The sequence below is a fragment of the Globicephala melas genome, chromosome 3, assembly GCF_963455315.2.
Source record: "Globicephala melas chromosome 3, mGloMel1.2, whole genome shotgun sequence".
NCBI lineage: Eukaryota > Metazoa > Chordata > Mammalia > Artiodactyla > Delphinidae > Globicephala > Globicephala melas.
Window position 1 is genome coordinate 159159837 of NC_083316.1, and position 25654 is coordinate 159185490.

The window sequence follows — 25654 nt, forward strand, 5'->3', positions numbered from 1 at the left end:
CCAGGGCGGTTGTCCAGTGTCTGGGCCCTTCTTGAAGCCACAGAATTTCAGCTGAGCCCAGGGCTGGGATAAGCCCTTTGGGTATTGTCGTGAGAGGGCAGGAGCTGTTTGCACACAAACACGCGCACACACTCTAAGCCACGTCCCTGGGGAATCACTTTGTCTCTGACTTCTGGTTTTGTGGGACTTCGTTAGGACACCCTCCTCCTACCCATGACCCCCAGCTGGCCTTTCTGCCCATGCAAATGGACACACACATACACACACACACACCCAGACACCAGAGCTTGGGACCTCAGTGCAGACGAGGCCCTCATTACCTTTTCTAATCCCTTGCCATGTTTTCTCAAGAGGTTGCCCTGCAGAGACAATGTCACAAGGTGATCAACCTAGCAAGCTGTGTGGGATGGGAATCCAGAGTAACAACACATACTCATGGGGACAGGAAGTAAAGGGCATCTGCACGGCACAGAGCGCTGGTAAAAGGGTTGCCGGGGGGATTGTGTGTGTGCCTTAATGACTGACTCTTAAAAAGGGCAAGAGAGTCAGACAGGAAAGAGAAAGAGCCCGAGAGAGAGAGAGAGAAGTTGCTGCCAAAATATAATCCATTTACATTTACTGTATATTTGAGGCTCTTGGTTCTTGAGTCAACAGGAAAGCAAATAGTCTCCATATTCAGACAGACCTGAATTTGAATCCTGATTCGGGCATACATTTACTATGTGGCTTTGAGCAAGTGACTCTCTGAGCCTCAGCTTTCCTCATCTGTAAAATGGGAATAATAACATCCATCCTACTCAAAGGGTTGTCATGAAGGTGAGCTGAAACAACAGCTATGAGGTCTGGAATACAGGAAATCCTCAATAAATGTGAATTCCCTTAGCTCTTTACCCACAAATGCATTGTCTGTAGTTGGGTACGCTGCCACCATGTAGTTACAGCCAAAGACCCACACTGCAGCCCCAAGAAGTGAGATGAGCACTAGCGAACTTTTGACAAGGTGAAATCTTGTAACAGCCTTGTCTTGCCTACAAAAGAGGACTCTAAAGTGGTTTTAACTGATCTCTGCCCTCCTGTGTGTCTGCATACTACCACCACCACCAATAACATTAGCTCTAATGTAGTGAGCACTGCCTCAGTCTGTCACTGAGTCGAGCACTTTAACGCATCATCCTATTTGGTTCTCACAACACTCAGAGAGCTGCTACAATTAACCTCTTTTTCCAGACAAGGAAATGGAGGTTGGGAGGTGAAGTGACTTCCCAAGGTCACAGAGAGAATGGCTGGGCTGAGATTTGATGCCAAGTCTGCCTGACGCCAAGGAGTCACAACATCGTCCCCCACCTGGGTGCCTGGGTGTGTGTCTGGGATTCTTGTGTGTTAGTATGTGTGGTGGAAGTCGGGTGAGCAGGGCTGGTGGTGGGGTCTGGACTGATCAGCTATACAGACCGGGGTGGTGAGGACCTGTATTTTCGGTGGCTACTAACAGTTCAGAGCTGAAAAGAGAGGTCAGAGGAGCTCCGTTGACTTTGAACTTCCTTCTAGTTTCGGGGACCCAGATATCCTGGTGGTGTCTGAGCATGGGAGTAAGGGCGAATTCTAACTAAAAGATGTGGGCAGATGTGAAGGTGCTGGGCCGAGGTTTTGGGAGGAGGGAGGCCCCTCCTTCGTACTTATAATTGGGGGTGGGCGTGGCCTCCCTCCCTCCCGGCCCTGCCCCTCCCCATGCTCCGCCCCAGACAGACACAGGCACATCTAGGCGGGAGGTGGGACAGTGGATGGGGGGCCAGTGGGTGAGGAGGGGGCGTTGGGTGGGGGGGGTGCAGCCACGCGGTGGGCCGAGTCCAGACACAGAGCGGATGGACAGACAGACGGACAGAAGGGCCTCTACTTACGATCATCTGTCAGCCGTGATGGGGGTAGGGCGGTGGGGGAGGGGGGAATAAGTCACCATGAGTCTCCAGGGAGGCCAGGGAAGGGGCGGAGAAGGCACCGAGGGACGGACCCCGGACCCAGTGCCCCAGCCCAGCCCAGCAGCCCAGAGGAGACAGGCAGGCAGTGGGAGGTCCGGAGCCTCCTCCACCATCATTGCCTCTAGGCGGGCCCCCTCCGCCGCCCCTCCCCCAAGCCTTCCTCATCCACCCAGGAATGTCCTCCCATTATGTGTTGTGCCATCAACCGCATGCTATCAATGTCCTCAGGCCACTGACACCTCCCCGCTGGAACCCACGCCCAGCCACACCCCTCTGAAGATGTCGCCCTCCCCCACCCCCACCTCCCACCCCACCCCCCACCCCCACCCCACCCCCATCCCCCACCCCCATCCCCCACCCCCATCCCACCCCCATCCCCCACCCCCCCACCCCCCCATCCCCCACCCCCCCCACCCCCGCCCACCCGCCAACCCTGCAGATCACCATCTCTGGGCTGTTCCCAGAAGAGTCCCAGAGGCACGGTCCTGGTCTCTGGATGACCACTGACCTCTGCTTGACCTCTACGAACTTGGGTGCTCTCTATAACCTCTGGTTGACCTCCTGGAGCTCTCTGTTCTATTGGTCTCTGATCTTTGAAATCTGGGTATCTCCTCTCCTTGTCTCTTGACTGACCTCCAAAGCCCCCTGATGAACCCACTGGCCCCTATAACCTCTGTAACCCACGGATGGCCTTGATCCCCAAGCTGACCTCTCTGTTTTCTGGGTGATCTCTGACCTTTGAATAATCTCGTGACCCACATGTGACCCCTGTGTCCCCTAGACATCTCTTTACTTGCCCTTTAAATGACCTCTTTGATGACTTTTGACCCATGTGTGACCTCTCTGAATTTTGAATGGCCCCACTGACCTCCAGTGGCTTCTATACCCTCAGATGGCCCTTGTGCCTGGATGACCTCTAAGCCCCCAATGCCTTTGATGCCAAGCTCTCCGGGCTCCCAAAGAGGAGGAAGCCCAGGTGTCCCCTCTGGCCCCCTGTGGGCCTCACCGTCTGGTCAGTGAGGGGTGGCAGGACGATGGTCTTCTCCATGGTGTTCATGACCAGCTTCCATAACTCCTTCAGCACCCGCTTCAGCACCGTCTTCTCACAGATTTTGGCAAAGAGAGTCAGGCTGGGGGCAAGGGACAGGCCTGAGAGAGCGCCCAGATGGACCTAACCTGAGAAGCCCCTTCCCCTCAATACATGGGCAAAGTGGGAAGGCATTCCATGGGCAGGCAAGAGGGCGCACAGCCTGTACAGGGACCCCTGGGTGGTCTGATGGGGCTATGATGCATGACGCATGGGGAGAAGAGTGAAAGGTGGTTGGACAGGTGAGCAGGGGCTAGACTCGGAAGGGGCCTCAAAGTCTAGGAAGGAGGCCTGGGCCTTAGCATGAGGGCAGTGGGGAGAGTGTTTAAGAGAGAAGAGACACAGCCAGACTCTCCTGTTTGAAAGAACATAGTGGGAGATGATCTGGAATAGGAAGCTTGGAGACCAGGGACTATGAGGGGGCTGAGGCCACGCTCAGAAGGGAGAGGAAGGGAATGAGAGGGAAAGCAACAAAGAGTTCATGATTGACTGTGTGGGATTGAGAGAGGGCAATCCACCATGATCCTTCCGACAACTGACCCACCCATCCACCAAACCATCCTTCCGGAAACCTTCTTTAATTCTTCCTCCATCACTTTTCCCTACCTTCCTTCTTTCCTTTCTTCCATCCTCACACCCAGACATCCATCCACCCATCCTCCAAATAGTTATTCATCCATCCAAATATTTACCCAACTCTCCATCCATCCATTCATCTATCCAACCATTCTTTTACCCATATACCCTCCATCTAGGTTTCTAAGCATTTATCTTTTAATCTACACATCCATCTGCCCACCCATCCCTCATGTCATTTACCATCCATTCACCCATACAAATACTTACCCACCAATCCTTCCAATCATTAACCCACCCATTTTTCCACCCCTTCATGCCTCCACTCACCCACCCGTCCAAACCATTCAACCACCACCCAGCAAACATGCCCTGAGTGTCCTTTCCATGCCAGCCCCCGTTTCTGAGGCCCGACCCCGGAGCCCTCCCTGGTGGACTCAGTCCACCTAGCCTGGCTCACTTGCTGTCCAGCAGGTCCATGATGGGTTGCAGTACGTTGTCGGCATCCTGGGCCACACTGCTGCAGGCACTGGCTGGCACATTGCCTGTGCCTTTCACCTGGCTAAGGATGTCACCCATTTGCTTGACACAATCTTCAATGTGTGGCTGGAAGCTGGGAACACAGAGAGGAGGAGCTCAGATCAGACTCTCCTGGCCTCTGGAAGAAAGGCAGGATGAGGCTGATCCGTGGACCTTTTATCACCAGCGTCGGGGAGCCACGGCATATAACAGCCAGGGCGGGATTTAATAGCAGAAATGGACATCAGACTAAGATATTTACCTGTGTTGTTTATTTCATCACACGGTCCTACTCAGGCACTATTGTTATCATCATCTCCACTTTACAGATGGGTAAACTAAGATTCAGAGAGGTTAAGCAACTCACCCAAGGCCACACAGCTAGTAAGCAGTGAAGCCCGCATTGAATTCAACTTCATCTAACTCCTAGCCTGAGATCTTCGCCACTACATCTGCTGAGTCTCCAGATGCCGCAGGCTCAGAGGTCTGAGAGCTGTCCCCTCCCTTCTGCTCCCAGCCCTGGAGATGCCCCCACCTGGTAGCAAACACCCGGCTGAGCTCATCTAAGACGTTGTTGAGTTTCACCTGTAGCTCCTTCAAGATGTCACTGGCCTCAGCATCCAGCTGAGGAGGGAGAAGGGACATCAGGTCAGGTTTATAGCGCATCCACACGGATGGGGCATTTTCCCATCCAACCCAGGGAAAGGGATCCAATCCAGGGAAAGGGATCCCAAGGGGCTGGAGAGGAAACTGAGGCCCAGACAGTTAAGCCGCTTGTTTGGGTTTGACGGAGTAGCTGAAGTGGAATTCATCAGGTACAAGCTCTGGGGCCTGCAGGGCCACGGGGATGATGATGACCCCACGGGGGCCCTGCCTCACCTCCTTTCCTCCCATGGCTTCGAACATCTTCTCTAGCTGAACTCGCAGCTGCTGAGTGTTGTTCATGAGGATGCAGGGCTAGGGGTGGGGACAGAACAGGGAGTCAGTGCTCAGGACCTCTCCCCAGAGCCTCCCCTCCCCCACGTGGCCAGGGACCTCAGATGGTTACAGGGTCTGGGTCTGGAGGAAGCTGGGGTCCCATAGGGTCACCTGAGAATGGAAGACAGCATTTGGGATCAGACTTCTGGGAGTGTTGGGTGGGGGTGTCTCTGGGAACCAACAGGGGGAAGGAGGACTCCCCCTGGGTGGGCTGAACCTGGTGGGTCCAGGAGAGGGGCTGGACCTCTGGGAGTAGCAGGAAGGGGAGTTCTTGTCACATACCAGTATTCTTCTACATGGGCTCAAAACTTTGTAAGCTCAAAGTTTTGAGCTTACACCCCGAAGCATACACCCTGAAGGCTTCATTCACAACAACCAGACAATGACATGAAGGCACATCCCCTCGCCTCCAGATACCCCCAGACTCACATAGTCTGACACAAAGACACACACAGTTGGACACACATGCAGACACAGGTATCAGAGCCCAGGGAAGGATGGACCTCTGGGGGTATGGAATGGGGTTAGGAGGAAACAGGACAGGGATCCCCGCAGGTCACCACTTTCTCCTTCTCCTTGGAGCAGTAGGAGGCGAAGTCCTTGGAGATGATGTCCGCATACTGGAGGAGCACATTACTGATGGTCTGGGGGGGACAGAGAGGGTGGGTGAGACAAGGGGCTGGGCTTGGATGGGCCCATCAAGAGCCACTAGTGAGATCAGGGATGAACCCAAACTCCTACTAGCACCTAAGATGGACCACTGGGGCTGGGTGAATTCTCCACTCAGGATGACCATCATGGCCAACGGGAGACACCACCAGATGAAGATGATTATTTTACATAGACCCAGCTCTTTTTTAAGCTGGGTTCAAGAGCAACCAACAATCACATTAACCCAGCCCCAAACACAAGCATAACTCAGTCCCAAATGGAATCCCAATTCCTATCTGCAATCCTCAACTTCACCCCAGGTTAAAGTCAACCCATCTGAACCTCAATCCCAGGCCAATGGTCCCAACCTTCAAACTCGCCCCAACACCCACCCACATTCTCCATAAATCCTAACATTCACTCCAACCTCAATGCCCAATTGAATCTCAGTCCTAATAGTAACCCTAAAACTAACCCCAACCTCAACCCCATCTCTAAGCCTGACCCCAGCTCCAAATTCAACTCCAGCTTTAAACACAACCCTGACCTCAATCCCAACCTCAAACTCAACCTCAGCCCAAACCCTGATCCCAACTTCAACTCCAATCCCAATGATATCACCAGCCCTATCCTCAACCCAAACCTCAACCTCAAATCCCAACCTCAAACTTCAACCACAATTCCAATCACTATGGCATGACCAACTCCAACACTGACCTCAACCCCTACCTTAATACCAGTGATAGCACCAACCCCAATCTTGACCTCAGTCCCAACCTCAGTATCAACCCTGACTCTGACCTCAATCCTAACCTCAACTCTAACCCCAACTTTGACCCTATTCCATCCCCCACCTGGACCCCATCCACAATCCCGAACCTTGGCAAAGCGCCTCATGTAGTGACCCACGATCTGGGGGTCAGGACACTCAAGTTTCTTGATGATCTCAAAGCTCTGATTGAGCTGGGAGAAGACATCCACCACGGAGCAAGAGAACAGGGCATGCTCTGAAGTCTGTTGGAACTGCATTGGGAGGGAGGACAGGAGGGAGGAGAGAGGTCAGAGCCAGACAGTTCCCAGAGCCCAACCCTCTTGCTCTCCACAGAGAGATCCAGAATGCCCTGGGATGATAATGGGATGGACAGTGTGCAAGGTGACCTTAGAGCCAAGACTTAGAGGTGTACACAGCAGGGGTCGGGCTTGATAAACCGTCATTCGTTTGTTGGATGAACAAAAGACCGTCAACACTGTGAACAAGACAAACATGGCTGGCACCTTTCAGAGACTGGCCTCATCCCAAGGGTATTTTTTGCCCCCGGATTGGATCCCAATGGACCCCAGAAGTAGTGAGGCCGCTGTGAGCAGACTGGGACCTTGGTGGTGGATCAGTTTTCTTACCCCGTCCTTCTTGTCTCGCTCCAGGGCTCCGTGCAAGAAATCCCGGGACACTTCCTCATTCTCGTCCAGCCACTGGATGACGAAGGGCTCAAACCACCTGGAATGGAGAGAAGGGATGTGGCCCTGCTGTCTCCTGTCCCCCAAACCCTCTGCTCAAAATCACGCTATGGCCTGGGTGGCCGCTCCCCAGCTCCCCTCCTGCACGAGGCCTTGGCTGTTTCATCCTTGAAATGAAGGATGTGACTATTGTCAGAGCAAGGCCCAGACATGTGGAAATCCTTGTTGATAAACTGCCCCTGGGCAAGTGGGTTTATTCTCTGAGGTCCTGATACAGCACACAGTAGGTCCTTGGTCAATGGTGATCGTCATCCCACTCTCCAACGAAGCCCAAGAGTCAGACATCCCGAGTTCGAATCCCGGCTCCGTCACGAATTAGACATCACCTTGGGCAAATCCTTCGGCATTTTATCCTCTGTTTCCTGATCTACAAAGTGGGAATGACAACACTCCCATCTCGTAGAATTGGTGAAAGGATTAAATGAGAAAAGACAAGTGGGACTGCTCAGCACGGTTCCTGATACATGTGATCATTAACTGTCCATAATCCAATGGCTGAGAATGGAGAACACTGGGTTTGTACCCCACCTGTGCCCCTGATGCCCAGGGAACTCTGAGGAGGTCAACCCTCCCACCCTGGACCTCAGTCTAGCTGTCAGCGCTACAGTTCTGGCTTGGGTTCAGGGCACAGGACTTACGCAGGATACTCAGGTACTCGGTCCTTAAAGGCAGGAAGCTCTGTCACATACTCATTGTAGAGCCATTTGACCTTGAAGTGGAGGTTCATGTAATCAGCACTCTTGCATAGGCGATGCTTATCGTGCTCTGGTAAGGGAAGCAAGGGGGCAGCTTAGCCGGGAGGGTCTGCCACTCTCTGTCTTGGTAGTGCCCACTCTGGCCATCACTGATGTCTGACCTCAGGTATGAGGGTCCAGGGCACTCACAGCCTTAGAGGGGACACTGAGGCACAGCTACCTGCTGTAGCCAGGCTGGGAGATACAGGGGTGGGAGGACTCACCCTCCATTGCATACTTCATATCCTGGGCAAACAGATTCCACATCACTTCAGCGCTGATTTTACCCACGTTCAATTCCTGGGGAAACCTGGTGAAGGTCATGAAAGTATGAAACCTTGGCAGAAAGAAGCCAGATGGTACAGGATGCTTTGGCCTTCCCAGCCCCAGAGGGTAGTGTGGGACAGACAAGGGATCTGGATTCAAGTTCATTCATAGCTACTGACTTGCTGAGTGACTCTGCACTGGGGCCCTGCTTCTCTCTGAGCCTCCACCTACCCATCCCTCCATTCACTCATTAACCCATCCAGTCATCTATCTACCTATCCATTCACCCACCCATCTGTCTATTCACCCGTCTGTCCAACTCTCCATCCATCCCTGCATTCATTCCTTTATCCACCCACCCATCCTTCCACCGATCTATCCATCCATCCATCCATTTATTCATCCATCCATCCATTCATCCACCTGTCCATCCATCCATCCATCTATTCATCCATCCATCTCCATTCATCCATCCATCATTTGGTCCATCCATCCAAAATCCCTCATCTTAACTCGATATCTAAGTAACCAAGAGATGCTGGCACCCCAGAGACAGGAGCCTTTCTAGCGCTCACCTCAGGGAGCAGTAAAACACAATAGCTCATTCGGCTAACACAGGCGAAAATTCTACAGACATGTGAAGCCACAAACCAAAACTGTGCACACACTCACACAATACACACATTGCACATTAAAGTACATTCCACAATTGTACACACATAACGATTAAATCCATAAACCACAACTATACACAAAATTATATGCACACATGTAAGAGATAGCGTGATGTACATGCAAAACATTTAGTAGAGTATCTAACACAGTAAATACTTGAACAACACGATCTATTGTTATTTACGAACCTACAGACACATATAAAATTACATACATATGTGCGCAGTTACACAAATCAACACATACAGAATACCTGTCTGATTAGACCAGTGGCTGTGTACATGCACACAGTTTTGTTTGTTTGCCAATTATGCCATATTTCATCCATGCACAACCACACCCACAACTGCCCCCACATACACAACGTTTCATATGTAATTAGATACGATCGCCTTTACACACAAGACACAAAACTGTGACACATTCACGACGACCTCCAGATAATTAACGGCACAGACACAGAACTCACTGGTTGAGGCAGGGAGTGTAGGAATTCTTGTCTTCCTCAATGATGGACACTATGAGAGTGATCAACTTGGACCAGAAGTCGAGGTTCTTGATGCTGGGGCCCTGCTCCTCTGGGGGAACTTCCCCCTTCTTGGCCTGGAAAGAACAGTGGGGACGTTGGCCACAAAGGATCCAGGGGTGGGGAGCTCAGACATTTCATTACCGAGGGCCAGGAGGTTAGTGAGGAAGGGCCCCATTGACATATGTAAGTTTCAGGTGTGAGGTCTGCGTGAAAAGGAACTAAACTCACATAAACTGGCCCCAACAGAGCTCATGTCCACACAGCTCAACGAAGCTTAATTAGGCTCAACTCATAAAACTGAATGGAACTGAATTTAGTTGAACAGACTCAAGCCCGCTAAACCAAACAGAACTGAAATGAATGCAAATCGGGACCACTTAGCTTAACAGATGGCAGTTTTCAGGGTTAATTCAGTGGAACTGGGCCAATTACACTGAATTAGTGGAATTAAACTTAACTGGATTGAATTAAACTCAAATGAACCCAGTTGGATTGAACCTAATCAACTTGTTCAAGATCAAGATCAATCTAAATCAAAATAACGGAAATAAATCACCTTGAACTCAACCCAACCCAACGTAATCTAATTCAACTCAACCCAAGTCAACCCAATCCAACTCCACCTACTTATCTCAACCTAACATACTCAGGCCACCTCAATCCAGCTTTAGTTAATCAATGGAAATGAAAATAGTTAAACTCAACTGAAATAAGTCCAACTCAACCAAGCTCAGTTGAACTCAATGGTACCTAATCCAACAACCTAGCTCATCCTAACTCAAGCCAACTCAACCCAGTCAAGAACAATTTCAATTCAAGTAAACTGAATGGAGATGAATACATTTTTACTCAAAGTCAACTCAGTCCAACTCAGTGATGCGCACTAATTAGCCTAGAGCAATTTTAACTTAAGTCAAGCAAACAGAAATAAATAGATCTAAACTGATCATAGTTGAACTAAACCCAGCCCAGTTTAACCTACTTCATCTCAACCCAGTTCAGTTAAGAGCGATTTGATTTCAACTCAACTGAATGTAACTGAACAGAATGAAATAAAATTGAACTGAGTTCAGCTTATGTGTTATCTCCTATCTGAAGCCCGAGCTGAGGAAGGGGTTCAGCTCCCACAGCCTCTTGCAATTCCTCCATCCCAGTGCTAATCACCCCAGGTTGTAAATTCCCAATTTATACATTTTTCCCTCCTAACAGAGTATAAGCTCCTGGAAACCTTACTGACAATCCTGGGACATTATATGTGTAAACAACGTGTTGAAAGATCTCAAATAAATTGAGTTCAAGACTGAACTGAAGAAATTCAATTCAACTCAATATTTATTGAACTGGGACTCTATTCTAGGCACATTGTATAATGCCGGACTCAACTAAGTTTAAGTAAAACCAAATTTATTGAGCTCCTACTGTGTACCAGGTGCTAAGCACTTAACTGAAGCTTGTATCTCATTGAATCTCCTCCTTAATCCTGAGATGTGGGTTTATGACCCCATTTTACAGGGGGAGATACTGAGGCCCAGAATGGTTAAATCACTTGGGAAGGGGCAGATCTGGGACTTGGACCAGGGTCTCGTTGGAGTCCCCTAGTCCCTTCTGCCTCATCTGGGGTCCTCACCGGGTCAGTCTGGTACTCTCGACTGTAGAGTTCATGACAATTGTTGAAGATGTATTCATAAGTGGAGTTGAGGCAGGCTTTCACACAGTCCTTCACCACCTGGCTGGCTCGGGGTGGGCTCTGCAGTTCTTGCACCTGGCAGGAGGAAGTGAGATGGACATGGGTGTACACAGTTGGGACAGGAGGTACCCAGGAAGTGACTACAAGTGGAGCTGGTTTTAAGGAAATGTTGTAGCAATGTGAAAGCAGAGGGTCACTGAGAAAGGGCACTGCTTTCCAGGAGAAATGTTACTCATTTAGGAGCTAACAGTCCTGGAGTATACTCCTTGGAGAGCTAATGGAACTGGGTCCCCTTTCCAACCTTCATCCGAAAGAAGGTGATGCTGGTGAGAAGATCCACTGTGGATTTGAGGTCCTGGAGTCTCTCCGGGCTGCTGGCTGGGAAGTTATTCTATGGAAGGGAGAAGAGAGGTGGGGTTATGGAAGAAGGTCAGGGGATGATGGGAGACAGCGTTTCAGGGGAGACACAAGAGCCTCCAAGTTTCAGGAGGTGTGTTAGGGGTCACTGAGAACACCTTGAAGTAACTAGGGGTGTCTGCTTGGATGTACCAATCTTTTTGGGCAGGTGCTGCCCACATATGTGTAATGTGTCAGAGGAACACATTCTACATGTTAAGATGGGTCCTCCCATGTGCATGCCTGCTGGCAGCTGTCCCCTCCAGGCACACACATGCATGGGGTGAGCAAATCATCACGCATGCTCTTCTCACCCGATACATGGAGAGGTCAATCCGCAAGGAGTTATGCAGCTGGTCCAGGAGCTTCACAAAGCGTTCTTTCTGAGGAGGCAGAGGAGGAGGAGAAGGTTGGATGAAAGCAGGGACTTGGGGATCAAGTGTAGCAGCTAAAGATGGCCGCCACATTGGCTAAGTGGTTGCTATACGTTAAGTGTACCCCATCCGTTGTTGAACTGACCCCTCATAACATCCATTCAACAGAGGGGTAAAATGAGGCTCAGAGAGGGGAAGTGACGGGTGCAGTGTCACACAGCAAGTCAGGTCCAGATTGGGGATCTGGAAATCACACGAGGTGTGACCAGCACAGGGTCAAGCTCTCCCTCATCTCCAGGCCCCTGCCCCTGGGACTGACCCCAAAGTTGGAGGCTGCGAAGCGGTCAGAGGCAGACACGTTGGTGGAGGCGGTGGTGTGCGCGTAATAGGCGTTGATGTTGGCAAGCAGGGTGCTCATGACGGCAGGCACCCCAGGACACATGTACTTGGAGGAGAGGCAGGCAAAGTGGCTGGTAGGAGGGAATGGGAAGCACTGGGTCTGGTGTCCAGACCCCAGAATGCCTCTAAGACAGCCCTCACAACCCCCCAAACTGTCCCCTTTTCCTCTTCTTGATTCTGTCCTCTGAGTTTGTCTCCTCTCTGAATTGCCCTATCTCTGCCTCTTATCTCCAGCTCTCATCCTTGTCACTCTGGCCCCCAGCAATGGCACTCGTCTAACCTCCAGGGAAATTACATAAGCCCCACCACACTCACTTCCTCCCTGGCTCCTCCTCCCAAGAATCCCTTCCACCCCAGATCTGCCAGTGTCCACTTGGTAACCACCCCTCCCCCCAGTTTCCTGCACCTCATCCTCATGTCCACCACAGCCTGCAGCCTTACGTCATGGCTTGGTAGATGGACTCGACGCCATAGCGCATGGCAAACTCGTCCACAATCTCCTGGGCTGTCTCATCGTAGTAAACCTTCCAGGCGTCGTCACCCTTGGCATCTGGGATCTTCACGACCCCGTTGTTCTGTACGTCTGTCACGAAGTGGAACAGGTTCTGCCACCACAAGGGAGAAGGTGTCATAGAGAGTGCAAAGGGACACCGGGGGTCAGAGATCCCAAGTATAGGGCTTACATCATCCATCTATCTGTTTATTCATTAATTCATTCATCTACCCTTTCAGCCGTCCACCACCCATCCATCCATCCAAGTACCCCAAATTTCATCTATCCCTCATCCATCCTCCCAATAGTTCAACTACACACCCATCCATCCGTCCATCTGTCCATCCACCCATCTACCCACCCATCCCTCTAACCATCTACTCCCTTACCCATCAATCCAACTACCCAAAAATCCACCTGTTCACTTTATCCATTCTTTCAGTAATTCAACCACACATACATCCATCCCATACATTTACCCGCAACTTCACCTGTCCATCCAATAATTCATCCTTCTACCCAATGAACCATCAATCCACCCATCCATCGTCCATCTGTCCATGCACCTACTCATCCATCCACCTATCCAACTACTCCAAAATTCTCCCATCCATACATCTGTGGATGGTTCAACCATACATCCATCCACCCACCCTTTCTTCCATCCATCCATCTATCCACCAACCTACTACCCACCATACCAACTACCCCCAAATTCACCTATCCACTCATCCTTCTGTCTAGTAATTCAACCACATGCCCATCTATCCCATCTACTACCCGCAGCTTAATCTGTCCATCTAACTTATCAACCCATTCAACCATCCATCCATCACCTATCTATCCACCCATCAATTTATCCATCCATCCATCCTTCCATCCTTCATCTATCTGTCCATCCATCTATTCACCCATCCATCTACCCAACGACCCCCAATTCACGCATCCAACTCATCTATACTTCCAATAGATCAAGCACACATCCATCCACCCATCCTTTCATCTTTCCACCCATTCTTTTATTCACTCAATACTCATTCGTCCAATCACTTATTCATTCAACATACTGAGTTCTCTCCAGGAACCCCTAGGCAGCTGGAAGAGACAAACCCAGGCACACAAAAACCTAACCCTGAGTGTTCAGGGCTGGGACAGTTGGAAGACCTGGATCTCTGTCGTGAGAGTCTGCCTGGAGGTCACGGAGGGCTTCTAGAGGAGGGGGCCCTGAAGCTGGACCCTGATTGACGGGGAGGAGTTTTCTGAGCACAGAGAAATGGCATAGGGGACAGTCTCAGAGGCCCAGGGGAATGTGAATGGCGTGGTCAGAAAGAGGAAGGAGGAGGTAGGGCAGGCAGGAAGGGTGAGTGGAGGTAACGTGGCAGACGAAGGTGAACTTCAAATGCAGGGTGGAGCCGTGGGCCTCACCTCATGCAAACAGGTATACTGGACGTGGTAGGGGGCCACCTTCTCCTCGCCTTTGATCTCCACACTGATGTGTAGCCGGATGGCACCCGACACAGCAGATTTGTCAGTCCGCTTGTCTGCAGGGCGGAAAGGGATGGCAGTGTCAGAACTTCCCAATATAGCCCTGGACTATTTTAACATACGCGTAACTGCAGCCCGGTCAGACTCCCTGAATTAAGACCTAGGTGTTCCTCCTCAGATTGGCTTCCTAGACTTGTGTCTCCCCCATTCGGCTAGAATTCTTAGGCCCTGTCTCTCCCACCTCACTAGGATCCCAGATCTTCGTTCCTCACTCAGATTAATTTCCTTGGTCTGCATCTCCCTCTTTAGACTAGGAGTCTTGCTTCTTCCCCAGGCTGTGCTCCCAGACTCTGCCTCCCCCATCAGATCAAGGTCCCCGGAGTCTACCCATCTTCTTAGACAGGATTCCTGGGTCTGTGCCTCTTTCCTCAGACTAGGATCCCCAGGTCTTGCTTCCTGCTTCCCCCATCAGAATAGGATATCTAGATGTCCTCTAACCAAACCAAGAAGTTCCTAGACTCTGCTCACCCCTCTCAGACTGGGTTCTTCCTCTGCCCTCAGACTGGGCTCACAAATTCTACTCATCATTCTTAGACAGGGCTCTTGAGTCTGTAGGTCCCCCTCTCAGATTAGGGATCCCAAACTCTACCTCTTCCCTTAGACTGGCTTCTCAAAGTTCAATCTCCTTTCTTAGGTTAGATTCCTGGGTCTGTGCCCCTCTCCTTACACTAGGATCCTCAGGCCTTGCTTCCTGCCTTCCCCGTCAGAATGAGATACGGAGAGTCTGTCCCTCCCTCACTCTCCCACACCGAAATAAGAGTCCTGGGTTCTGCTCGCCATCTCAGCCTGCTGCTTCCTGTCCCCATCAGACTGGGCTCAAGACTCTGCCTCCTCTGTTAGACTGGGCTCCTAGATTAACTCCTGCTGACACTGTCTCTCCCCTCCAGCTGGGTTCCCCACTTTGGTTGGCTCCCCGGGACCCCCTCCCCTCTCCCCTGCAGAACCCCACCCTTGCTCACCCAGGTTGTACCACACGTCCATCTCGCCACTGAGTGTCCGCACCTCGATGATCGTCTGCCCCAGGAAGTCATCGGATTCCCTCTTGAACCGCTGCTTCACGCGAGATTTGATGTCATCGTCCTCATCCCAGACACGCACCTTGATTCGGTCCGAGGAGTTGTGACATTCACTGCAGGGGGGAAGAGGAGGTTGGGACAGGGAGCTTTTTTTTTTTTTTTTTTTCGTCTGTGCCGGGTTGCGGCACGCAGGATCTTCTTTGCTGCGTGCGGGATCTTTAGTGTCACGTGCGGGATCTAGTTCCCTGACCAGGGGTGGAACCCGGGCCCCCTGCATTGGGAGCACGGAGTCTTAACCACTGGACCACCAGGGAAGTCCCAGGGCAGGTGTCTTGAAGCTCACCCTTCAGCTGCTCCAACAGGGAGCTCCATATAGGGGGCTGGGGGCCCAGCCAGACACTTACAAGTGGAAGTTCTCCTCCCACACGGGGTTCAGGTTTCCATAGATGGTTTTTGTCCGTTTCTTGGTCTTCCCGACCTGGACGGTGACGTAGGGGTCACTGGATCCTGTCTTGTCCTTTGCCTGCAAGCCCTGGGCACAGACCACTGGAAGACACACAAAACAAATATAAATGTGGGCTCAAGGAGCAAGGCATGCCGAGGACAGACACTGTCACAGGCTCCACAGGGAACGCCTGTGACAAGGACTGAGGGCTTTGTTCTGGCCACAGGAGCCCACGGACACACCCACTGGGCATGCTCGGCTTGCTAGAGTTAACATCCAGGGAACCCTCACCCAATGAAGAATATGAAGATCACCCCTGGGGTGGGACACTCAGGTATGTGCTCTACAATGTCCCCCTAAGGTCCCCAGCAGGATTGAGCCCCCAGTTGCCCCCAGTATGACCTACTCATTGGCATCCTCCGCAGGGCTCTTTACGTCCCGGCTCTCAAACTCATGTCTCCACCTCCCACTGGCACTCCCTGGGACCACCTCCTGGATACCCATCTGACCTGAAATCCTCATCTTGGAGTCTGTTTTCAGGGAAATCCCAATGACGATGAGGAATGGATAAACATCACAAGGCCCCCACCCCTGGGAAGGACCTCTCAGCCCTGGGAGGTCAATAATGTCCCCCAGTGGTCCTAGGTGTCCACTGCTTCGCCTGCTCGGTGGCTTATTCCCTCCTGGTCTCACTTCCCAATACCCCTGGGGGCTTCCTGGGTCCACTTCCCAGATAAACTGTGTGCCCTCAACTCCTGTTCTTGAAGTCTGGCTCTGGGGGCTACCAAGCGAGATGCACCCAGATAGTTTCATGCAACACGTTTGGAGGCATATATGCCCAGGCTGTGGGCACAAACGTATATACACCGACATGAGAAAGTCAGGGGGACGCTCAAATACGTGCAGCAAAGGGAAGGAAGGGGCGTAGGAGGGAGCACAGGGGGCCGAGAAGAAGGGACCCCCGTGGCCGTCCCTCCCCCTCCCCCCCGCGGCCTCACCGGTGATGCTGATCTTGGCCGACCACTTGGACGTTCCATCCAGCACGCTCTGCTTGACGGCCTTCATCTGCTGCGTGTGCGCGGTCTTGGTCACCGCGAAGATCTCCTGGATGAGCTCGAAGATCTCGGGCTTGTTGCGCTCCCGGATCTTCATGCGGTCCTTGAGCACCATGATGATGTTCTGCGTCCGGTCCTCCGCCCCGTGCTTGGAGCTCTTCTCCGCCGCCCCTGCGCACAGAGACAGCCGTCACTGTACACAGAGCACTCCCTGCCAGGAGCGAGAACCCCGATTCCCACTCCAGGGCTTCCTCATCTGCTGTCACGGACACGGGGTTCAGGTGAATCATTCCCCCCAAAGCTAGAGCTGCCAGAGCTCCTACCTGCTCTCTGAATCCTCCCCCAACCAGGCCTTTCCCCCTAAAGTTCCCACCCCTGTCTTAGCCCCTCCAGTCCGCGTGAGTCCCCTTCCCCTCCGACACCCTCCCCTCTCCAAGCCCCTCCCCTCCTCGGACTCCTCTCCCCAGCTTGAGCCCCCTCTCGCCTCTGAACTAACCCTAACCCTAACCCTATTTTTCTCCGTCGAAACCGCTGCCTCCCATTAAGCCCGCCCCTTGAACAGTTTAGCTCCTCCCTGAGTCCCGCCCCACCCCTCTAGGACCACTCTCACTTCTCCTTTCCCCTCCTGTCGCTCCCATCCCGTCCCAAGGCCCCGCCCCCTGTCCCGCCCCCTCCTCCTCGTCAGAGCCCCTCCCCCTAACCAGTAACAGTCCTGCCCCTCCGTCTCCGCTCCAGCGGGAGCACGGCACTCACGCTGCAGACAGTCTGCGTTGAGCAGGTCCTGGCACTTCTCGTGGCACTTGACACCGCACTCGGTACAGCGCATACCCTGCCGCGCGATGCCCCACAATAGCCCCTCACACTCGTAGCAATAGGTGGGTGTGGTGGCCGTCCACACCTCGAAGTTGTGCGGCGTCGTGCACGAGATGGGGTAGATTAAGGCTTGCAAGGTCTTCTTGTAAACGTGGTTTTTCTGCGGGGAGGGAGGGCATGCGACATGGGCGTTGAGCCTTAACCTGGGGGCACTGGCTTGCCCCGCCCTCATCCCACCCCCCCGCCCCGTCCCCCGCCCCACACTGTCGGAATCCACGGGTTCCTGTGCACAGACTGTGCTCGCTGGCGGCTGCGTTGTCGGAATTCTGGAAAGCGAGGAGTGCCTGTCTCTGCCCCACCCGCTTCCTTTCCTCCAGGAGCCCCCCAGCCCCGCCCACCCTCCAAGATGGGGAGGGGGAGGTGCCCCACGCACCAGCTCTTCGTTGTTCAAAGTGCTGGATGCCAAGGCCGAGGTGATGCCTGCTTTTCTGGACTGCACCAGAGACTGGAATAGGGAAGTCACCAAGGGAGTCAGAGGGGTCGATTGGCACCCGGGGGGTTGTCACCGCGAGCAGAATCCCCAGCCATGGTTTGGGGCCGCCAGCCACGGATTCAAGCCACAGCCACAAATAGGAAACGGGTCACAGCAGCGGGAGCAGAACCAGAAAAGAATTGGGAGATGACAGAGGCTCCAGGTTAGAAGAGACTCTGGAAAGGGAGCAGCCCCACACCTCTGACTCACCCATTCCCCACCACCATTGACCAGACTGGGGAACTGCACTTGGCCATGGTCAACAGCCACAGAGCAAAACCACCAGCCAGGCCATGAACCAAGGTGGGGAGTCACCTGCTCTCTTCCCGACCCGTGAACTGTTGGACATGGCAAGGTCCCCTCCCCAGAACCCATGGGATGGGGACCACTTGGAAGATCCCAGTCGGGGTCAGGGGTCTTGGGAGGAGATTGAAGGGCCTGGGTCGCCATCACTCACCATGGCCTGAAGTGTCCGCGCAGCACGCAGGGTAGAAGTTAGATCACATTAGTCCCAGAGAATGCCTTGCCAGTCCCCAGCCCCAGTCCTGCCATGGGCAGTTTGTACAGGTTGAGCACTGCTTGTGGCAGGGCTGCTCTGCCTGGGCAGGGGAGGGCACAGGCGCTCACCAGGTCGCTCACGAGTGGGATAGGCTTCCTCTTGCGGATGTCTGGCATGCTGTCGATGATGATGAGACCACCGCCAGGGCTGCAAGACACACCCAGGGACGTCAAGGGCCCAGGGAAGTTCCCCTTCCTCCAGCAGACATCTCCTGAGGCCTGGGCAGGACCCCTGATCTCCCCAGGTATTAAGAGTTGACTTGTGTCCCCCGAAAAGATACATGGAGGTCCTAACCCCTAGTACCTCAGAATGTGGCCTTATTTGGAAATAGAGTCATTGCAGATGTGATTAGTTAAGACAGGCTCATACTAGAGTAGGATGGGCTCCTAATCCAATATGAGTGGTGTCTTTATAAGAAGAGAGACACACAGGGAGAAGACAGTGGTATGATAGTAGAGGCAGAGATTGGAATGACTCGTTTACAATCCAAGGAATACCAAGGGTTGCCAGCAACTACCAGACGCTAGAAAGGCAAGGAAGGATTCTCTCCTACAGAAGTCAGAGGGAGTGTGGCCCTGCCAACACTTGGTTTTGGAATTCTGGCCTCCAAGAACTGAGAGAAGATACATTTTTGTTGTTTTAAGCCCTCCGTTTGTGATAGTTTGTTATGGCAGCCCTAAGAAATGAAGACACTGGGCCTCAACTTCCTCATCTGAGAAATGGGGAGATGATACAGTTGCCCACGTTTAGTGAACATTTGAATGAAGGCAAATCTAAATAACATGATAAAATATCCACGAAATCTTTCTTTATGCTCAAAATTGGAAATATTTGCGTATATTTAAAGTCTATCCTGGAAGAAGTGACTTCAAAGCCCATGAGAAAGAGGGAACTGGAAATTGTATGTGTGCTGTTGCCTCTTGGCAGCTCTGCTGGAGCTGGCTAATCAGAAGGAGGGCTGTGGCAGATGCTGCGGTGGTCTGTCCAAATCTACTTTACTGAGAGGTGCAGGTGTTCCCAGAGAGGGTTCAGGTGTGGCTCCTCTCCAGAAAGTTCTCATTGGCCAATGAGAGTGATGCCTGGCAGCCAGTGACTCTGGATAAGCCCTGGGGTGTTATTCATGCTCCAGCGCTCCCTGCGAGATCAGGCAGAGGCTTGGTGACTCCTGAACTACAGGCTTGGTGACTCCTGAACTACGTCTCTGCTTGGCTGTTTCTCCTACCTGGTCCCGCCTGCCTCACAGGCTTTTCTTTTCTTTTTTATACGTTTATTTATTTATTTATGATGTTGGGGGTAGGAGTTTATTAACTAATTTATTTATTTTTGTGTTGGGTCTTCGTTTCTGTGCGAGGGCTTTCTCTAGTTGTGGCAAGCGGGGGCCACACTTCATTGCGGTGCGCGGGCCTCTCACTATCGCGGCCTCTCTTGTTGCGGAGCACAGGCTCCAGACGCGCAGGCTCAGTAGTTGTGGCTCATGGGCCAAGTTGCTCTGAGGCATGTGGGGTCCTCCCAGACCAGGGCTCAAACCTGTGTCCCCTGCATTAGCAGGCAGGTTCTCAACCACTGCACCACCAGGGAAGCCCTATAAGTTTATTTATTTATTTTTGGCTGCATTGGGTCTTCGTTGCTGTGCGTGGGCTTTCTCTAGTTGCGACGAACGGGGACTACTCTTTGTTGTGGTCCGCGGGCTTCTCATTGTGGTGGCTTCTCTTGTTGTGGAGCATGGGCTCTAGGCACGTGGGTTTCAGTAGTTGTGGCGCATGGGCTTAGTTGCTCCACGGCCTGTGGGATCTTCCTGGATCAGGGCTTGAACCCGTGTCCCCTGCATTGGCAGGCGGATTCTTAACCACTGCACCACCAGGGAAGCCCTCACAGGCTTCCTGTATAAATCATGCACACAGGAGCCCCCATCTCAGACCCCACTTCCAGGGCTCCCCACACGGGACACTTGCCCGTCTGGGAGTCACAGCTCCCGTGTCCCTGCCTCTGTTTGAAAAGGATGTACAAGGGAAGGCAGTCACTCTCCAGCTGTTATTTAAAACCTTAGTGTAATTTACAAATATCTTTTGCATCCTCTCACCTCACTACACAAGTGCTGAAAAAACACCCTGGAAAAGCAATAACTTAAGAAATTAGATATGACAAATGCTCCACGTAAGACCAACAACTATCGTTATGAAACAGCCAGCAACTGTAGCAATAATCTGAGAAATATAAAAGCAGAATCAAAGCAAAAAATTCACTCCAGGGTTGCAGATGTATCGTGCAGGAAATGGGTTTCTTCTTTACCTTACATTTATTTCTAGGGGGAAATGTTCTTGAATTATATGAGTGGCTTGAGCAAGGCCTCTCTGGACTGTTTCTCCATCTGGAAAATAGGGGTAGTGGGCCTCCCGTGGGTTTGTGGTGAGGATTCAACGTGTTACTATCTTTGGCTCCTTCTGGTCATGAGTGCCTTATTACAGTGGCTACATTATTTCACTCACGTGCAATCTGTTCCCTGTCTAAATGGAACCTCTCCCTGCCCTGGCTGGGCTGAGGTTATGGTGCAAACCAGCCTCAGGCTCTGGGTTCAAAAGTTCCTCTCCCTCACCCCCAAGATCTGATACTCACCCGCCTTTGAACCACAGGGATTTGGACATCTCTCCTTCTCCCCGGGCCTGCAGGACAGAAGATGGATAAGGTCAGTGTGGCTGCCCCTTCCCAGGGCAGCACATGTACCACACCCACAACTGTCTCCCCTTTGGGTTGGGAGACAGGAGGCCTGGGTCCTAGTCCTCACTGTGTGTCCTTAGGGAGCCCACTGGCTTTTTCTGGGCCTCAGTTTGTCCATCTGTAAAATGAGAAGAAAGGAGATACTCTCTGACGCCAACCTCAGTGAACTTTAGTCTCCTTGTCTGTCAAAATTGGGGATGCGTTAGCATCATCTCGAACAAGAGCTCGTGCTCTATAGTCCTGCGATTCTAAGGGGCTGGCTCAATACTCATGAGATCCTATCACTCACTAAACTCCCCCTGCCTCACCTGATTATCTGATCTCATGCCCCAGGACCTTTGCCCGAGTGGTGCCACCTGTATATATGCTCTGCCACCTTCTGCACCCGACCAGCCTCCATCTATCATTCAGGTCTCAGTGTGGACCCAGAGTCAACACCCCCTACCATGCAACTAAAGGGTGGCATGGTGGGGGGGGGACAGGGAGAAGGGTCTGACACCTTCTTCTGAAATATTGTTTAAGTATTTTGGATATCACTTCACTTTAAGTGTCACCTCCTCCAGTGAGTCTTCCTGATTGCCTGGGATTAGTTTTATGCCCCCTCTATGAAACCCAGAGATCCTACTCATGTTTATTTTTCTTGTCATATCGCTAGTTCCATTACAAGGGTAGTTGCTGTCTTTTTCATTTAATTTGTTGACTTAGTGAAAGTTATTCAATAGATTTTTCACAGTATATTTTCTTCTACTGTTTGAATCTAGAACCATGAGACTGTATAGTAAAAGAAAATTCTACTGTACAGCTGATAAGAAATTTGATTTGAAACTTTTGTGGCTCTGATAATTGATGGTCTAAGACTTTGGAAGTCTGTTTAGGATCTCCTCCTGCCAGCCTCACCCCAGTTTGGAAGGTCACCCGGGATAATAACACTGCTTGGTGTCTAGCCCAGAGCAGGTTGAGTGAATGAAGGATTGAATGAACGGCCTCATTCCTGCTGCCCATCTGTACAGTCATCCTGACTCTGACATTAATTCTATTTTTCACCGAATTTCTTCTGCAATACTGACCAGATCTCAGACCTCTCCCAAACCCCAACTCTGACACCCATTGTGAGCCCAAGCACTGACTTCTTCCTCTATCACCAAGTCTAAGCCTGAACTCTGATCTTTGACTGCTGCCCTAACCCTGACCTATAACCCTATCACTAACCTCTATCCCTATCCATGAACCTGGCCACTGAACTTGGCCATAGCCATGACCTCAGCTTAATTTCAGCTCTAGGTTCCAGTTCGCCTCTCCTTCTTCCCCACTTAGAAATCCCAGGCTGCCCTGGGGGAGGCTGGACTAGACCTTGGTGGGGCCAGCTGGTTGCAGGGGAGAGTAGGCAAGCATGGGTAGGGCCAGGGAGGAGTCAGATTGGGCAGGGGTCAGATTGGTCAGGAATGGCGGGGCTGGGGCCAGTGAAAGAGTGGGTGGGGCTAAGGAAGGGCCAGGCTGGGCACGGATGGGAACAGGTTGGAGTGGGCGGAGCCATAGAAGAACCAGGATGTATGGAGGCATGGTGGTGGGTGGGGTGGCAAAGTGGGCGTGGCCAGGTGGCTCATGAGTGGCATGGGCTAGTGTGGGCAGGGCCAGGGAAAGGACCAGAGTGGGTTGGGCCATGGAAGGAGTGGGGAAATGAGGGTGGGTGGGGCACTGGGCGCGGCCAGGCTCGGGGTGAGCCCGCTGCTGCTTTCACTCACCTCCTGCAGCTGCAGCCGCACTTTGTTGAAGGCTCGCAGCCAGTTGGCCTTGGCCCTAGACATGGAGTCCTGACCCTGTTGGCCTTCCTCATCTTCTCGTGGCCTGAAAGTGAGGCAACGGGTTTTATGAGGCTCCGGGGCCAGCACTCCCTCCACCCTCCACCCTCCGAGCGATGCTGGGCCCTCCATGGCCTCCCTGGCACTTCGAAGACACAATGACCCACCTGTGACCCCTCTGACCAGCCTCAGTGATCCTCCCCCGCCCCCTTCCCACATGCCCATCACGTCTCTGACACCTTCAGGTCTCCTGGGTCCCTTTGCCACCTTCCTGGCCCCTCTGCAACTTTGTAACCCTATCCGAGGACTCTTCTGATGCTTTTGTGACCTCTCCAACCCTGGCAAACCCTCCAGCCCCTCACAACCTCTAAGACTCCTTCATGACCCTGCTTGACCCCCTCTGACCCCACTGAGCCACTTCTGACCTCCTAGACGCATCCTGATCCCTTCAGTAAACGCAGGACCCTGTGACAACCTCTCCCCCCATTCCCCAGGTCTACACTGACCCCATCATGGTACCACTGACCCTGTGACCTTGTGACAGGCCCTCAACGCCTTCCCGTTACCTCTCCTCAGCCCTGGGGGGCTCAGGCTGAGGCTCCTGCTCAGCTGCAGGTGCCTCCTCAGGGGCGGCTGGCTCAGGGGCCACCTTGGCTATGTCGGGGACCTCGGTGGGCACGGCTGGGGCCTTGTCCTCCTTCTTGGGGGTGGCAGGTGGAAGGCTGACACGCTTGAAGTCCTTGGGCTCGGCCACGGCCACCTCCTCGCGCTCAGTGTAGCCTTGGATGTCATCCGGCACCTCCTCCTCGTCCTCTAGCTCTTCCTCGTCCTCAGGCAGCTCCTCCTCCTCCAAGAAGTCCTCCAGGTCTTCATCCAGCTCTTCGTCCAGCTCCTCATCCAGCTCATCTTCATCCTGGTCCCAGCGTGGCGAATCCTTGTGGTAGCTGACCGAGCTGTGGCAGGAGTGGTAGGAGTCCCGGTCCCGCTCGTCTTCCAGCTCAGAGCCCCGTAGGCTCTGTTCATCCGGGTCAAAGTCCTCGCTCAGCTGCGAACTGCCCTGACTCAGCTCCCCTGAGGAGGCGTAACGGCTGCTGCCTGTGGGGCTACAGGAACGGGCCAAGGGCTCAGGGGCTGGGGCACAGACCCACTGCCCATCCCAGCCCCGGTCATACAGGTTCCATCACCCAGTCATTCCCTGGATTGGTCATTCCCTGGATTCCCAGCATTGGTGGAGCTCCTCTGGTTGCCAGGGAAACACAGCCGTGAACAAAAGACAAAAACACCTGTTCTTGGGGCATTTACCATCTTGGGAGTCAGGCAATAAAACCAGATCAGTGACATTAGTGATCATCCGTGACCTACCGTGCACCACTCCTATCCATGCGCTGTGGAGGCTGCAAAACCTTCACCCACATGTTTGGGACCCCGAATCAGTGTCCCTGCCACAGCCCCCTTGGAGACCTAGCGCTCCTGAAACAAACATAGTAGCCCCTGTCTCTTGATGTACCCCCTACCCTCTGCCTCAACCTGGTCCTCCCACTGCCAAGCCCCCTCCGTTCATCAGGGACCTGGGCCTCCCTGCCTCCACTCACAGCTGATCCTGCGGCGGGTCCCTTCAGCTCCACCTTGTAAACATACGTGCAGTGCATCCACTTCCTTGCACCCTGGGCCCCACCCTAGTCCAGGCTCCGCCATCTCCACTAGATGCTGCCCTACCCAACATCCACTTCTCTCCCGGACAGTACCTTTTTCCACAGAAGCCACAAAGGGGCTTATTGGAATCATAAACCCAAACACGGACCTCGCCTGTTCCAAACCCTACCACACCTCCCTTGAAATAAAATTCTGTGCCGTGCTCTGCACCCCTGTGTGGCCCAAATCCTCCAACGTCTCCATCCCCATCTCCTTCCATCCTCCCTTTTCTCCCCCTGCTCCAACTACATTAGCATCCATCCTCGCTGTCCCTCCAACACCCTAAATTGTGCCCACCTCTGGGCCTTTGCACTTGCTGTGCTCTCTGCCAGGAACATCCTTTCTTGCCTGCTTTATCTGGAAAAATCCTTTGGTGCCCACTGAAATAGCACTTCTTTGAGTGAGTCTCCCCCACCCTCCAGCCAGGTCAAGCCCACGCCCACCCACATTATATGCTCCTTATATGCACCCTGGATCACACTCCACATGACCAGGAAGATATCTGTCTCTGCGTGAGGGCAGACAGCATGACACATGGGCCACCTCTCATCCCCCTTCTAACCACTCATTCAGTCATTCAATAAACAGCGTTCCTTGTCTTACTTCCTCCACTCTCAGTGACTGGGACCC

At 52.7% G+C, this 25654-nt stretch overlaps 1 protein-coding gene across 1 annotated transcript in view; it reads right to left on the minus strand.

The window, feature by feature from the left end:
• The window catches only part of UNC13A (unc-13 homolog A), a 67540-nt gene that overhangs the window by 15325 nt on the left and 26561 nt on the right, over nucleotides 1–25654 (minus strand). The window contains exons 10-36 of the mRNA XM_060296866.1: nucleotides 23899–24435; nucleotides 23276–23378; nucleotides 21432–21478; nucleotides 18887–18965; nucleotides 18717–18722; nucleotides 18161–18232; nucleotides 17668–17887; nucleotides 16858–17085; nucleotides 15819–15960; nucleotides 15358–15527; nucleotides 14279–14394; nucleotides 12802–12965; nucleotides 12281–12431; nucleotides 11902–11970; nucleotides 11493–11582; nucleotides 11132–11266; nucleotides 9445–9578; nucleotides 8258–8343; nucleotides 7938–8064; nucleotides 7183–7279; nucleotides 6664–6807; nucleotides 5694–5777; nucleotides 5035–5112; nucleotides 4691–4779; nucleotides 4097–4249; nucleotides 2980–3103; nucleotides 321–359 (exon numbers count right to left, since the gene is read on the minus strand). Coding sequence (XP_060152849.1) covers nucleotides 321–359; nucleotides 2980–3103; nucleotides 4097–4249; nucleotides 4691–4779; nucleotides 5035–5112; nucleotides 5694–5777; nucleotides 6664–6807; nucleotides 7183–7279; nucleotides 7938–8064; nucleotides 8258–8343; nucleotides 9445–9578; nucleotides 11132–11266; nucleotides 11493–11582; nucleotides 11902–11970; nucleotides 12281–12431; nucleotides 12802–12965; nucleotides 14279–14394; nucleotides 15358–15527; nucleotides 15819–15960; nucleotides 16858–17085; nucleotides 17668–17887; nucleotides 18161–18232; nucleotides 18717–18722; nucleotides 18887–18965; nucleotides 21432–21478; nucleotides 23276–23378; nucleotides 23899–24435 — 3484 coding nt within the window. The remainder of the gene's footprint in view (nucleotides 1–320; nucleotides 360–2979; nucleotides 3104–4096; nucleotides 4250–4690; nucleotides 4780–5034; nucleotides 5113–5693; nucleotides 5778–6663; nucleotides 6808–7182; nucleotides 7280–7937; nucleotides 8065–8257; nucleotides 8344–9444; nucleotides 9579–11131; nucleotides 11267–11492; nucleotides 11583–11901; nucleotides 11971–12280; nucleotides 12432–12801; nucleotides 12966–14278; nucleotides 14395–15357; nucleotides 15528–15818; nucleotides 15961–16857; nucleotides 17086–17667; nucleotides 17888–18160; nucleotides 18233–18716; nucleotides 18723–18886; nucleotides 18966–21431; nucleotides 21479–23275; nucleotides 23379–23898; nucleotides 24436–25654) is intronic.